The sequence below is a fragment of the Hyla sarda genome, chromosome 4, assembly GCF_029499605.1.
Source record: "Hyla sarda isolate aHylSar1 chromosome 4, aHylSar1.hap1, whole genome shotgun sequence".
Lineage (NCBI taxonomy): Eukaryota > Metazoa > Chordata > Amphibia > Anura > Hylidae > Hyla > Hyla sarda.
In genome coordinates this window covers 80,956,104-80,970,257 of record NC_079192.1, presented here as the reverse complement: position 1 = coordinate 80,970,257, position 14,154 = coordinate 80,956,104, and the positions used below count along the sequence as shown (strand labels likewise).

General features: G+C 46.9%; 1 protein-coding gene across 4 annotated transcripts in view; it reads right to left on the bottom strand.

Moving 5' to 3' along the window:
• The window catches only part of SLC4A5 (solute carrier family 4 member 5), a 193,694-nt gene that overhangs the window by 55,565 nt on the left and 123,975 nt on the right, over positions 1 to 14,154 (bottom strand). For all 4 annotated transcript variants that reach the window (XM_056571490.1, XM_056571491.1, XM_056571492.1 and 1 more), the window contains 3 exons: positions 3,935 to 4,089; positions 3,676 to 3,819; positions 1,691 to 1,865 (listed from right to left, as the gene is read on the bottom strand). In XM_056571490.1, coding sequence (XP_056427465.1) covers positions 1,691 to 1,865; positions 3,676 to 3,819; positions 3,935 to 4,089 — 474 coding nt within the window. The remainder of the gene's footprint in view (positions 1 to 1,690; positions 1,866 to 3,675; positions 3,820 to 3,934; positions 4,090 to 14,154) is intronic.

Genomic DNA, 14,154 nt, shown 5'->3' with positions numbered 1-14,154 from the left:
CCTCAAATTTCATGATGCCTTGTACACATTCAAGGCACCCAGTAAAAGAGGCAGCAAAACAACCCAAAAACATCATTGAGCCTCCACCATATTTCACTGTAGGTGTTGTGTTCATTTCTTTGTAGGTCTCATTCCATTTTCGGTAAACAGTAGAATGATGTGCTTTACCAAAAAGCTCTATCTTGGTCTCATCTGTCCACAAGACATTTTCCTGGAAGGATTTTGACTTACTCAAGTTCATTTTTGCAAAATGTAGTCTTGCTTTTTTTATGTCTCTGTGTCAGCAGTGGGGTCCTCCTGGGTATCCTGCCATAGCGCTTCATTTAATTTGAATGTCGACGGATAGTTTGCGCTGACACTGATGCTCCCTGAGCCTGCAGGACAGCGTGAATATCTTTTGGAACTTGTTTGGGGCTACTTATCCACCATTCAGACTATCCTGCGTTGACACCTTTCATCAGTTTTTCTCTTCCATCCACAACCAGGGAGATTAGCTACAGTGCCATGGGGTTGCAAACTTCTTGATAATGTTGCACACTGTGGACAAATGCAAATCTAGATCTCTGGAGATGGACTTGTAACCTGGAGATTGTTGATTTTTTTTCCACAATTTTGGTTCCCAAGTCCTCAGACAGTTCTCTTCTCCTCTTTCTGTTGTCCATGTTTAGTGTGGCACATTTAGAAACACAATGCAAAGACTAAGTGAACCTCTCTCCTTTTTATCTGCTTACAGGGGATTTTTATATTGCCCACACCTGTTAGTTGCCCCAGGAGAGCTTAAAGGAGCATCACATGCTTGAAACAATCTTATTTTTCCACAATTTTGAAAGGGTGGCAATCATTTTGTCCAGACCATTTTTGGAGTTTGGTGACATTATGTCAAATTTGCTTTTTTTCCCTCCCTTTTTTGGTTTAGCTCCAATACACACAAAGGGAATATACATGTGTATGACAAAACATGTTACTGCAATCCTTTTATGTGAGAAATACTTCATTTTCTTGAAAAATTTCAGGGGTGCCAACATTTACGGCCATGACTGTATATGTGATGCAGATCTGCTGGTACAGTAGGGCTGGGTTCACACAATGGAATTTCCAAGCAGAATTCCATTTTGAAATTCCGCTGCAGCAGAGTGAAGTTGCTGTCGATGGGATTCCACTGCGCAGTTCACACGAAATCATTTCTGTGGCAGAAATACATCCCCGAAAGAATGATCTTATACTGTCAGAATCTGCGCAGTATACATTTCTGTCTATGGGGATGACAATGTCCGCACATTCCTTGAATCTCCATAGTAAAAACCTAGCCTACGTCATTAATAAAATCTGCAGCTGAAATTCTGCAGCATTCTACATTATGCCACGCCCCCTCTATTAATGTCTATGGGAGGTGGCATGACGTCACGTCTCCGGCCGTGGAAACCCAGCGTTCTAAACATACTGTTTAAAATGTCGGGTGCAGCACGGGTGCTGCACAGAGATCACAGGGGGTCCCAGTGGCAGGACCCCCGCAATCAGAAATCCAAAGGATAGGGGATAAGATGTCTGTTGGCGGAGTACCCCTTTAATGTAACAGCGATGAAAAACGGGTTTTTCGCATAGAAGTATGTAAAGTGTCAGTGCTCGAGGTCGGGGAGGAGATGTCTGATAAGTGAAGAGGTTTCATTCTGCAATAGGATACTGCCCATACCTGATAGTTATCTGTAGCATCACCCAGCAATCCTCCGAATGTGATGGCATTTGTTATACAACCGAGGTAGATGAAAAGAATGGCAGAAATGGACTGAATGTGGAAGGCTTCATAGAAATCACTCAGGAACCATGGGAGTTTCCTTTTAATATCCAGGTAAAGTCCTCCACAGAACCTGCAGGTGACAATTTGATTTAAAGTTTCTCTTTTAGTTTTGACAATTTCTTATTAAAGGGGTACTCTGGTGGAATTATTTTTTTTTTTAAATCAACTATTGCCAGAAAGTTAAACAGATATGTAAATTACTTCTATTTAAAAATCTTAACTCTTCCAGTACTTATCAGCTGCTGTATGCTCCACAGGAAGATCTTTTCTTTTTGAATTTATTTTCTGTCTGACCACAGTGCTCTCTGCTGACACCTCTGTCCATGTCAGGAACTGTCCAGAGCAGCAGAGGTTTGCTATGGGGATTTGCTTGTACTCTGGACAGTTCCTGATACGGACAGAGGTGTCAGCAGAGAGGACTGTGGTCAGACTGGAAAGAACTATACAACTTCCTCTGTAGTATACAGCAGCTGATAAGTACTGGAAGGATTAAGATTTTTAAATAGAAGTAATTCACAAATCTATTTAGCTTTCTGGCACAAGTTGATTTACATTTACGTGGTTTTTTTTCCACCTGAGCATTCCTTTAAACATTGATTTAAAAAGATTACCCTACTTTTTAACTTCTTGTCATGTTAGGTCCAATATTCAAATTTTATACCTTTTTTTAAGTGGGCCATAGCTGCTTTGGAAAACCACTGAAATATTCCTTTTCAGTTTTTTTTTTATGTGCACGGCCTGTGCTGCCCGGTCTTAAAGTTGCAGCCGGTGCCGTGGACACTTTAAGTCAGTAAGCAGTGGCTGCTGGTACTTGGGACAAGTAATGGCCCTAATGTGACATCCGGAAGAGATGTCAGGACAGTGTGAGCCTGGACCCTGGCATGGACCCTGGAGCAAGCAATGGGATGGACAGGAAGAGTAGTGGAGCACCAAAGCAGCAGGGAAGTATGGCTAGGCCACTTACGGCAGTATGTCTGTGGGGGCCACCTACCTACCACTATATATGCACCATATTGTATACTTCATAGAGGAGAGGGAGCTAAAACTATATGGGGGCACAGAGGGGGGCTTTAAAGGGGTATTCCGGTGGAAAACTATTTTTTTCAACTGGCACCTGAAAGTCAAACAGATTTGTAAATGACTTCTATAAAAAAATCTTAATCCTTCAAATACATATCAGCTGCTGTATGCTCCAGGGGAAGTTGAGTTGTTCTTTTCTGTCTGACCACAGTGCTCTCTGCTGACACCTCTGTCCATCTAAGGAAATGTCCAGAGCAGGAGAAAATCCCAATAGCAAACCTATCCTGCTTTGGACAGTTCCTGACACGGAAAAAGGTGTTAGCAGAGAGCACTGTGGTCAGACTGAAAAGAAAACTCAACTTTCTCAGTAGTATAAAGCAGCTGATAAGTACTGGAAGGATTAAGATGTTTTAATAGAAGTAATTGATTTGAAAAACAAATAAATCAATAAATGTTTTCCACCAGAGTACCCCTTTAACTATATATGGGGGCAGTATAGGGGCCTACAACTATATATATGGGGGAAGTATTTGTGAGTTAAAAAGGAACGTATAAGGGGAAATACTGGTAAAAGAGAAAGGTGTTAAAGGGAGAGAAAGGAAGTGTTTTGAATTTATTTGAATATCTTTATTCTAACCCCTAACTACAGTATTTTAACACTAAATCTCATATTCTCCTACTAACATTCACGGAAATATAATATGGAACATAACTTAACCCCATCATGTTTTTGCTTTCCCAATGTCCCATTTTTGTCTCAAGGAAATATGGTCAGCCTAGCATTGTGAGAATGTCTGTGTAGCCATAAGGGTGTTCACTATGGATTGTCAGTCAGTTAGATGGATGTACGCCCTCCACACCTGCCAGTCCACGAAAGTTCTTCTCCAATCTCATGTGCACAGGGCACCTCTCCGTCTTCACTCCCACCTCCACCACTTCCACCACCTCCTCCTCCAGCCGATCCATTCATCTGTCCTGCTTCATTCACAGAGAAGACAGATTTTCTGCACAAGATAAAACACATTTGTAGATTTTTGCTTGAACCAATAACATAAACCTTTTGTCTTCCAGTTGTAGATGTCAAAATGACACATATATAAAGTGATTGTAGTATCTCACCTCTGATCTGCTGAGGGAATCTTTTTGGGAGGTTCTATTCTAATGGTGGGATCCCATTCTCCAGGTGGAAGGACAATGACTTCATCCAAGAACTCGTCTATTCCTGCAATCAGGTCCTCGCGATTTCTTGCCTTGTAAGCGACATCACTGAAGAGCTAAAACATGTTGTATATTATGAGAACGCAACAAATTATGGCTCCATTTTTATAATTCTTTCACAGTTATAAACACATGGGGTGAGATTTATCAAAACCTGTGCAGAGGAAAAGTTGCCCAGTTGCCCATAGCAACCAATCAGATTGTTTCTTTCATTTTTAACAAGGCCTCTGCAAAATGAAAGAAGAGATCTGATTGGTTACTATGGGCAACTGGGCAACTTTTCCTTTGCACAGGATTTGATAAATCTCCCCCATGGTGCCTGTAATAGTGACCACTGACCATATTAAAGGGGTGTTCTGACATCAGGTGTCAAAACATAAAAAGGTTTTTACACCTGATAAAACATTTGTTTTAATTTTTTACTTAATGTTTGTCCTTCCTGGTTGAGCAGTTACTCATCACTATAATTCCTAAAATGCATTGCTTTCCCTCAACCCTTTATCACAGTCCTCCTACTCTGCCTACTTCCCTCCCACAGCACTCCTACCAGTTCCCCACCCAGATCTGTTGCAGAACATCTAATTTCACAGCAGATTATCACATAATCAGTGAGGATACAGCACCTGCTTTTTATTCCCTGACTGCTCCTCTGCTTGTGGCAAAGTTTAGAACAAGGTAGCTGTCAGGATCCGGGTTGGCGGAAGGTGAGGACACTGGAAGTGGATCCTCTGAACCAGAGAGGTGATGGCGTGGGCCGTACCAGGGGAACGGAGTCTAAGGGGTTACTGGTATTCACCAGAGCCCGCCACAAAGCGGGATGGACTTGCTGCGGCAGGTAACCCCCAGGTCGTTTCTCCCAGTAGCGACTCAACCTCTCTGGCGGCTGAGATGGCGCGGTACAAAAGGACAAGGCAAGGCAAGGTCAGACGTAGCAGAAAGGTCAGGGCAGGCGGCAAGGTTCGTAGTCAGGGGCAACAGCAGAGATTCTGGAAACACAGGCAAGGACACACTGGAACGCTTTCACGAGGCACTAGGCAACAAGATCCGGCAGGGACAGGAAGGGGAAGTGATGTTTTATAGGGGAAACAGTGATTAGACTAGATTGGACCAGGCACCAATTAGTGGTGCACTGGCCCTTTAAATTTCAGAGAGCCGGCGCGCGCACCCTAGAGAGCGGGGCAGGGACAGAGGAAGGACGGAGCAGGTGAGAAGGGACATGGGATGCGATCCGTGAACGGGCACGTCCCGTCCCACGGATCGCATCCCCTCCGGTGACAGGGTAGCAGCGCTCTTGGTCAGCAGCGCCGACCGGAGCGCTGCAAGCAGAGTAACGCCGCGAGCGCTCCGGGGAAGCAGCGGGACCCGGAGCGCTCGGCGTTACAGTACCCCCCCCCCCTTGGGTCTCCCCTTCTTTTTGGAACCCAGAAATCTACGAATGAGTTCCTTATCAAGGATATTAATATCGGGTTCCCAGGACCTCTCTTCGGGGCCACAATTCTCCCAATCAACAAGAAAAAATCTTTTACCTCGGACAACCCTGGAGGCGAGGATCTCTTTCACAGAGAAGATATCAGAGGATCCAGAGACAGGAGCAGGAAGAATGACTTTGGGAGAATAGCGGTTAAGAACAACAGGTTTGAGTAGAGAGACATGGAAGGAGTTAGGAATACTGAGAGAGGGGGGCAGATGAAGTTGGTAAGAGACAGGGTTGATTTGTTTTTTGACTTTGAAAGGCCCTAAAAATCGGGGGCCCAACTTGTAACTGGGTACACGGAATCGAATATACTTAGCAGAAAGCCATACCTTGTCACAAGGGGAAAATACCGGAGGAACCCTTCTCTTTTTATCAGCATGCACCTTCATTCGAGATGAGGCCAGTAGAAGCGATTTTTGAGTCTCACGCCAAATGGAAGAAAAATCTTGCGTCAATTCATCAACGGCAGGAACCCCAGAGGAAGTGGGGATAGGGAAAGGGGGAAGCGGGTTACGGCCGTACACCACAAAAAATGGGGATTTGGAAGAAGACTCAGAGTTTTTAAAAATGTACGAAAATTCAGCCCAGGGCAAGAGGTCCACCCAATCGTCTTGGCGAGAGGAGACAAAATGTCGCAGGTAGTCACCAAGTATCTGATTTACTCTTTCCACTTGACCGTTGGATTGAGGGTGGTAAGCAGAAGAAAAATTTAGTTTGATTTTTAATTGACTGCAGAGTGCCCTCCAAAATTTAGAAACAAACTGGACGCCTCTGTCTGAAACGATGTGCGTGGGAAGCCTGTGGAATCAAAAAATATGAAGAAAAAATTGTTTCGCCAATTGAGGCGCAGAAGGAAGACCCGGCAGAGGAACAAAATGAGCCATTTTAGAAAAACGATCAACGACCACCCAGATGACTGTATTATTGCGGGAAGGTGGCAGATCGGTGATGAAGTCCATATCAATATGGGACCATGGCTGTTCAGGTACAGGTAAAGGAAGGAGGAGACCTGCCGGCTTCTGGGGTGGAGTCTTGTCACGGGCACAGGTAGTACAAGCCCGAACAAAATCAGTCACATCCTTCTGCAAGGTGGGCCACCAATAGTGTCTGGAAATCAACTGCTCCGACTTCTTGACACCAGCATGTCCGGCCAAAAGAGAAGAATGACCCCATTTAAGAATTTTGTGGCGAAGGCGTGAAGGTACAAAGGTCTTCCCTGGAGGAACTTGCACAAGAGTGGTAGGAGCAGAAGAGATGAGACACTCAGGAGGTATGATGTGCTGTGGAGGGGCTTCAGATTCGGAAACATTGGTGGAACGTGATAGTGCGTCAGCTCTAACGTTCTTGTCAGCTGGACGAAAATGAATTTCAAAATTGAAGCGGGCAAAAAACAATGTCCATCTAGCTTGGCGAGGATTTAATCGCTGGGCAGTCTGGAGATACGATAAATTTTTATGGTCCGTGTAAATGATGATGGGATGCAGGGAGCCTTCTAAAAGATGTCTCCACTCCTCGAGTGCCAATTTAATAGCTAAAAGCTCACGATCTCCAATCGAATAATTTTTTTCTGCAGGAGAGAAGGTCTTGGAGAAAAAGCCACATGTGCGATTTTTCCCAGAAGTGGTCTTTTGAGTTAAAACGGCATCGGCACCAACAGAAGAAGCATCTACTTCAAGGATAAAAGGCTTTGAGGGGTCAGGCCTGGACAGGACAGGTGCAGAAGCGAAGGCAGCCTTGAGCAGATTAAAGGACTCCTCCGCCATAGATGGCCAGGACCTCGGGTTCGCGTCCTTTTTGGTCAACGCTACAATAGGAGCAACGATGGTGGAGAAGTGGGAAATAAATTGACGATAGTAATTAGCGAACCCGAGGAAGGGTTGGATAGCTCGCAATCCAGAGGGGCGTGGCCAATCCAGAACCGCAGAGAGTTTGACAGGATCCATTTGAAGGCCTTGGCTGGACACAATGTAACCCAAGAAAGGTAGACTACTGCGTTCAAAGAGACACTTTTCTATCTTAGCGTAAAGGTGATTTTTGCGTAGGCGCTGTAACACCTGACGGACATGGAGGCGATGTTCCTCAGGGTTAGAAGAAAAAATAAGAATGTCATCCAGGTAGACCTCTACACAAGTATATAGCAAGTCACGAAAAATCTCATTGACAAAGTCCTGGAAAACTGCTGGGGCGTTGTAAAGGCCGAAAGGCATGACAAGATACTCAAAATGTCCGTCACGGGTGTTGAATGCAGTTTTCCACTCGTCTCCTTCACGTATACGGATAAGATTATAAGCCCCTCTTAGATCGAGTTTGGTAAAAATTTTCGCTCCCCGCAGACGGTCAAACAATTCAGAGATGAGGGGGAGTGGGTAACGATTCTTAACGTTAATTTTATTTAAACCGCGGTAATCGATGCATGGGCGTAGGGTTCCATCTTTCTCAGCAACGAAGCAGAATCCTGCTCCAGCAGGAGACGAAGATTTCCTGATAAATCCTTTTTTTAGATTTTCTTGAATATACTCGGACATGGCTTGGGTCTCTGGGGCAGAGAGCGGAAAAATCCTGCCACGCGGTGGAGAAGTACCAGGAAGCAAGTCAATAGGGCAGTCAAAGGGTCTGTGTGGAGGTAAGACCTCTGCTTGCTTTTTACAAAAAACATCGGAAAAGTCCTGGTAGGCCTTAGGCAGGCCTGGCAGAGAAGAAGCGATGGTTACTTGACTGATGGGTAAGGTCTTAAGGAATCGCAGGTGACAGGTAGGACCCCAACTTCTAATGTCCCCAGAAGACCAGTCGAGAGTAGGAGAGTGGAGCTGGAGCCAAGGCAAGCCTAGTAAAACTTGAGAAGTACAGTTGGGAAGCACAAAAAATTCAATCTTCTCATGATGCAGGACACCTACATTCATGCGCAAGGGCACAGTGCGATAGCACACGGTACAGTCCAGATTCTGTCCACTGACAGAAGAAATGAAGAGAGGCTTGTCGAGACGGGTCACAGGGATGTTGAATCTGTTGACTAATGAGGCCTCAATGAAGTTACCTGTTGAACCTGAGTCCAGAAAGGCCACGGCAGAAAAGGCAGATTTAGCAGGCAAAGAAATCCGTACAGGAATAGTTAAGCGTGGAGAGGTAGAATCCACACCCAGTAACGCCTCTCCCACGTTTACTAGATGCATGCTTCTTCCCAGACGTGGAGGACGAATAGAACAGTCCTTCAGGAAATGCTTGGAGCTCGCACAGTAAAGGCAAAGGTTCTCATTCCTGCGGCAAGTCCTCTCAAATTGGGTCAGGCGAGACCGATCCACTTGCATAGCCTCCTCGGCAGAAGGCACAGTCACAGGTTGCAGCGGATGCTGGAAGAGAGGTGTTGGGCGGGGAAACCGCCTGGTGTGAACGAGATCCTTTTCTTGGCGTAGCTCCTGTCGCCTTTCTGAAAAACGCATATCAATGCGGGTGGCCAAATGGATTAGTTCAGACAGGGTTGAGGGTATCTCTCGTGCGGCCAGAACATCTTTGATGTGGCTGGATAAACCCTTCTTGAAGGTCGCGCAGAGAGCCTCATTATTCCAGGCTAATTCTGAGGCAAGAGTCCGGAACTGAATGGCGTAATCGCCCACTGAAGAGTTTCCTTGAACAAGATTCAACAAGGCCGTCTCGGCAGAAGAAACCCGGGCTGGTTCCTCAAAAACAGAGCGTATTTCTGAGAAGAAGGTTTGGACTGAAGCGGTGGCAGGATCGTTGCGGTCCCAAAGCGGAGTGGCCCAAGACAACGCCTTTCCAGAGAATAAGCTGACCACGAATGCCACCTTAGACCGTTCCGTGGGAAACTGGTCAGCCAATAGCTCCAAGTGCAGAGAACATTGGGTCAGGAAGCCACGGCACAACTTAGAATCCCCATCAAACTTATCCGGAAGAGAAAGACGGACTCTGGTGCTGGAAGCGGCAGCTTGCAGTTGAGGAACTGGTGGAGAAGATGGCTGTAGAGGCAGAAGTTGCTGAACCATTGCAGTCAGTTGTGACAACTGATGTCCTTGTTGGACTACTTGTTGAGACTGTTGGGCCACAAAGGAGGAAAGGTATCCAAGGCTAGGTAGCGGCACCTCAGCGGAATCCATGGCCGGATCTACTGTCAGGATCCGGGTTGGCGGAAGGTGAGGACACTGGAAGTGGATCCTCTGAACCAGAGAGGTGATGGCGTGGGCCGTACCAGGGGAACGGAGTCTAAGGGGTTACTGGTATTCACCAGAGCCCGCCGCAAAGCGGGATGGACTTGCTGCGGCAGGTAACCCCCAGGTCGTTCCTCCCAGTAGCGACTCAACCTCTCTGGCGGCTGAGATGGCGCGGTACAAAAGGACAAGGCAAGGCAAGGTCAGACGTAGCAGAAAGGTCAGGGCAGGCGGCAAGGTTCGTAGTCAGGGGCAACAGCAGAGATTCTGGAAACACAGGCAAGGACATACTGGAACGCTTTCACTAGGAACTAGGCAACAAGATCCGGCAGGGACAGGAAGGGGAAGTGATGTTTTATAGGGGAAACAGTGATTAGACTAGATTGGACCAGGCACCAATTCGTGGTGCACTGGCCCTTTAAATTTCAGAGAGCCGGCGCGCGCGCGCCCTAGAGAGCGGGGCCACGCGCGCCGGGCAGGGACAGAGGAAGGATGGAGCGGGTGAGAAGGGACATGGGATGCGATCCGTGAACGGGCATGTCCCGTCCCACGGATCGCATCCCCTCCGGTGACAGGGTAGCAGCGCTCTCGGTCAGCAGCGCCGACCGCAGCGCTGCAAGCAGAGTAACGCCGCGAGCGCTCCGGGGAAGCAGCGGGACCCGGAGCGCTCGGCGTTACAGTAGCATTGTGTAGACACATCACTCTACCCTAAATGTCCCAAAAAAGATACATGTGTATATATGACAGGGAGATGGTGATGTAGGCTGGAGGGGCTGGGCATAGAGATGACATCACACAGTGGGTGGGGCTAGAGCTCAGAGACAAGATCTAATAACATAGAAATAGAAACTTAGCACTCATATTGCTGGGTGATAACTTATAATTTTTACTATGCAATCCACAAAAAACAGTACTGACATTTCGGTCCTCCAGGACCTTCCTCAAAGTACTGTGGTAATAGTTAGTAAAACAAAACAAAATTCAATATAAGATGACAAAATAATAGGTACATAGCTTATGTCATCAAACTACAGTAGTTTGGCGATATTATACTGTACAATGGTAAACAGAATAGATAGTAGAAAAATAATAAATAAATCTCATAAGGCAAAAAAAAAGCTTATCATGCTGGAGAAAAGGTAAATGCAAAGCTGTTAATATATAATAGGTAAATATATATGTATGTTCCCTATTATATTTCATAGTACATAGGAAGGTATCCATATCAATGCGCACATATGTGATCAGGAAATATAGTAATCTGTGGACATTTTCTAAACATGGAAAATAATATGGGAAAAAAATCTTACATATGGATACTGTATCTATATATCATATAATAGATCCAGGTAATGGTAGGCATATTCATCACGTGCTGCAATCTATAGAGAATGGTGCCCAGGCAGATCCAGCTGCATCATCATAACAGTTAAGAATAACAGAGAACCAGGCAATAGCAGATCAAAATGATAACAAAAACGCAATAGGTAGGATCAGACTATACTTACCAGGATCGCTGCGGAGGCTGGGGGAGAGAAGCCAGTCAAAAGCCGGGGAGAAGTGAGCAAATGGAATAGCGAACTGAGTCGCTGGAGGAAACTGAGAGTGGAGAGATCTGTCTATCTTTTAAGCTTCCCGGCCGGATGTGATGGGACCTCCAGCCCGGTATGTGCGTGCAATCGGAGGAGGTGGAAGAATCGGAAGTACGTCACAACAGGGACGCGCAGCCCGTCCCAACGCTGAGGTGGAGCGCAGTGTGGAACATGGACATGCGCCCTGGGGAGTGTCCCAGCGTAGAAGAGAATGAAAGTAGCGCATAGAGAGCCAAGGGGGAGATATTAAGGCTATACAGGGCAATGGTAGAACTGAAGATAAGAAGGGGATATATGGAGAAGATTAGAGATAATGGGATAACAAGGGAAATGTAAATGTGAAGGTGTAATAAGAGAAAAGAGATGCCATATGGAGAGAATGGGTAAAAGGGGATATATATATAGAGAAGAAAATTGGGGAGCTAAAATGAAAAGATGGGGAAAAAATTAGGTAGAAGGAGAAAGAGAAAAGGGGATTGTCACGATGCCGGCTGGCAGGAGGTGGATCCTCTGTGCCAGAGAGGGATTGGCGTGGACCGTGCTAGTGGACCGGTTCTAAGTCACTACTGGTTTTCACCAGAGCCCGCCGCAAAGCGGGATGGTCTTGCTGCGGCGGTAGTGACCAGGTCGTATCCACTAGCAACGGCTCAACCTCTCTGACTGCTGAAGATAGGCGCGGTACAAGGGAGTAGACAGAAGCAAGGTCGGACGTAGCAGAAGGTCGGGGCAGGCAGCAAGGATCGTAGTCAGGGGCAATGGCAGGAGGTCTGGAACACAGGCTAGGAACACACAAGGAAACGCTTTCACTGGCACAATGGCAACAAGATCCGGCGAGGGAGTGCAGGGGAAGTGAGGTATAAATAGGGAGTGCACAGGTGAACACACTAATTAGAACCACTGCGCCAATCAGCGGCGCAGTGGCCCTTTAAATCGCAGAGACCCGGCGCGCGCGCGCCCTAGGGAGCGGGGCCGCGCGCGCCGGGACAGGACCGACGGAGAGCGAGTCAGGTACGGGAGCCGGGGTGCGCATCGCGAGCGGGCGCCACCCGCATCGCGAATCGCATCCCGGCTGGAGGCGGTATCGCAGCGCACCGGGTCAGTGGATCTGACCGGAGCGCTGCAGTAGCGAGAGTGTAGCGAGCGCTCCGGGGAGGAGCGGGGACCCGGAGCGCTCGGCGTAACAGTACCCCCCCCCCTTGGGTCTCCCCCTCTTCTTAGAGCCTGAGAACCTGAGGAGCAGACTTTTGTCTAGGATATTGTCCTCAGGTTCCCAGGATCTCTCTTCAGGACCACAACCCTCCCAATCGACTAAAAAAAAAGTTTTCCCTCTGACCTTCTTGGAGGCCAGTATCTCCTTTATGGAGAAGATGTCCGAGGAGCCGGAAACAGGAGTGGGAGAAACAAGTTTGGGAGAGAAACGGTTGATGATGAGTGGTTTAAGAAGAGAAACGTGAAAGGCATTAGGAATACGAAGAGAAGGAGGAAGAAGAAGTTTGTAAGAGACAGGATTAATCTGGCACAAAATTTTGAAAGGACCAAGATAGCGTGGTCCCAATTTGTAGCTAGGGACACGGAAGCGGATATATTTAGCGGAGAGCCATACCTTGTCTCCAGGAGAAAAAATGGGGGGAGCTCTTCTTTTTTTATCAGCAAACTTCTTCATGCGTGATGAAGCCTGTAAGAGAGAATTTTGGGTCTCTTTCCATATGGTGGAAAGATCACGAGATATTTCATCCACAGCGGGCAAACCAGAGGGCAAGGGAGTAGGGAGGGGGGGAAGAGGGTGACGGCCGTACACCACGAAAAATGGGGATTTGGAGGAAGATTCAGAGATTCTGAAGTTATACGAGAATTCGGCCCATGGTAGAAGATCTGCCCAGTCATCCTGGCGGGAGGAAACAAAATGCTGTAAATAATCACCCAAGACCTGGTTAATTCTTTCTACTTGCCCATTGGATTGAGGATGATATGCAGAAGAAAAGTTTAATTTAATCTTGAGTTGTTTACAGAGAGCCCTCCAGAATTTTGACACGAATTGGACGCCTCTATCCGAGACGATCTGCGTGGGCAACCCGTGAAGACGAAAAATGTGTACAAAAAATTGTTTTGCCAACTGAGGCGCTGAAGGAAGACCAGGAAGAGGGATGAAATGTGCCATTTTGGAGAATCGATCAACGACCACCCAAACAACAGTGTTGCCACGGGATGGGGGTAAGTCTGTAATAAAGTCCATACCAATCAGAGACCAAGGCTGTTCTTATCGGCAGGCCGAAAGTGAATTTCAAAATTAAATCGGGCAAAGAACAGAGACCACCTGGCCTGGCGAGGATTCAGCCGTTGGGCAGACTGGAGATAGGAGAGGTTCTTGTGATCGGTGTAAATAATAACTGGAAATCTTGATCCCTCCAGCAGATGCCTCCATTCCTCAAGTGCTAATTTAATGGCTAGAAGCTCTCGATCCCCGATGGAGTAGTTCCTCTCCGCCGGAGAGAAGGTCCTAGAAAAAAAACCACAAGTAACAGCATGCCCGGAAGAATTTTTTTGTAGAAGGACCGCTCCAGCTCCTACTGAGGAGGCATCAACCTCCAATAGGAAGGGTTTAGATGGGTCAGGTCTGGAGAGCAGGGGAGCTGAAGAAAAGGCAGACTTGAGCTGTTTAAAGGCGTCTTCCGCTTGAGGAGGCCATGACTTAGGATTGGCATTCTTTTTGGTTAAAGCCACGATAGGAGCCACAATGGTAGAAAAATGTGGAATAAATTGTCTGTAATAATTGGCGAACCCCAAAAAACGTTGGATAGCACGGAGTCCGGAGGGGCGTGGCCAATCTAAGACGGCAGAGAGTTTGTCTGGATCCATTTGTAGTCCCTGGCCAGAGACCAAGTATCCTAGGAAAGG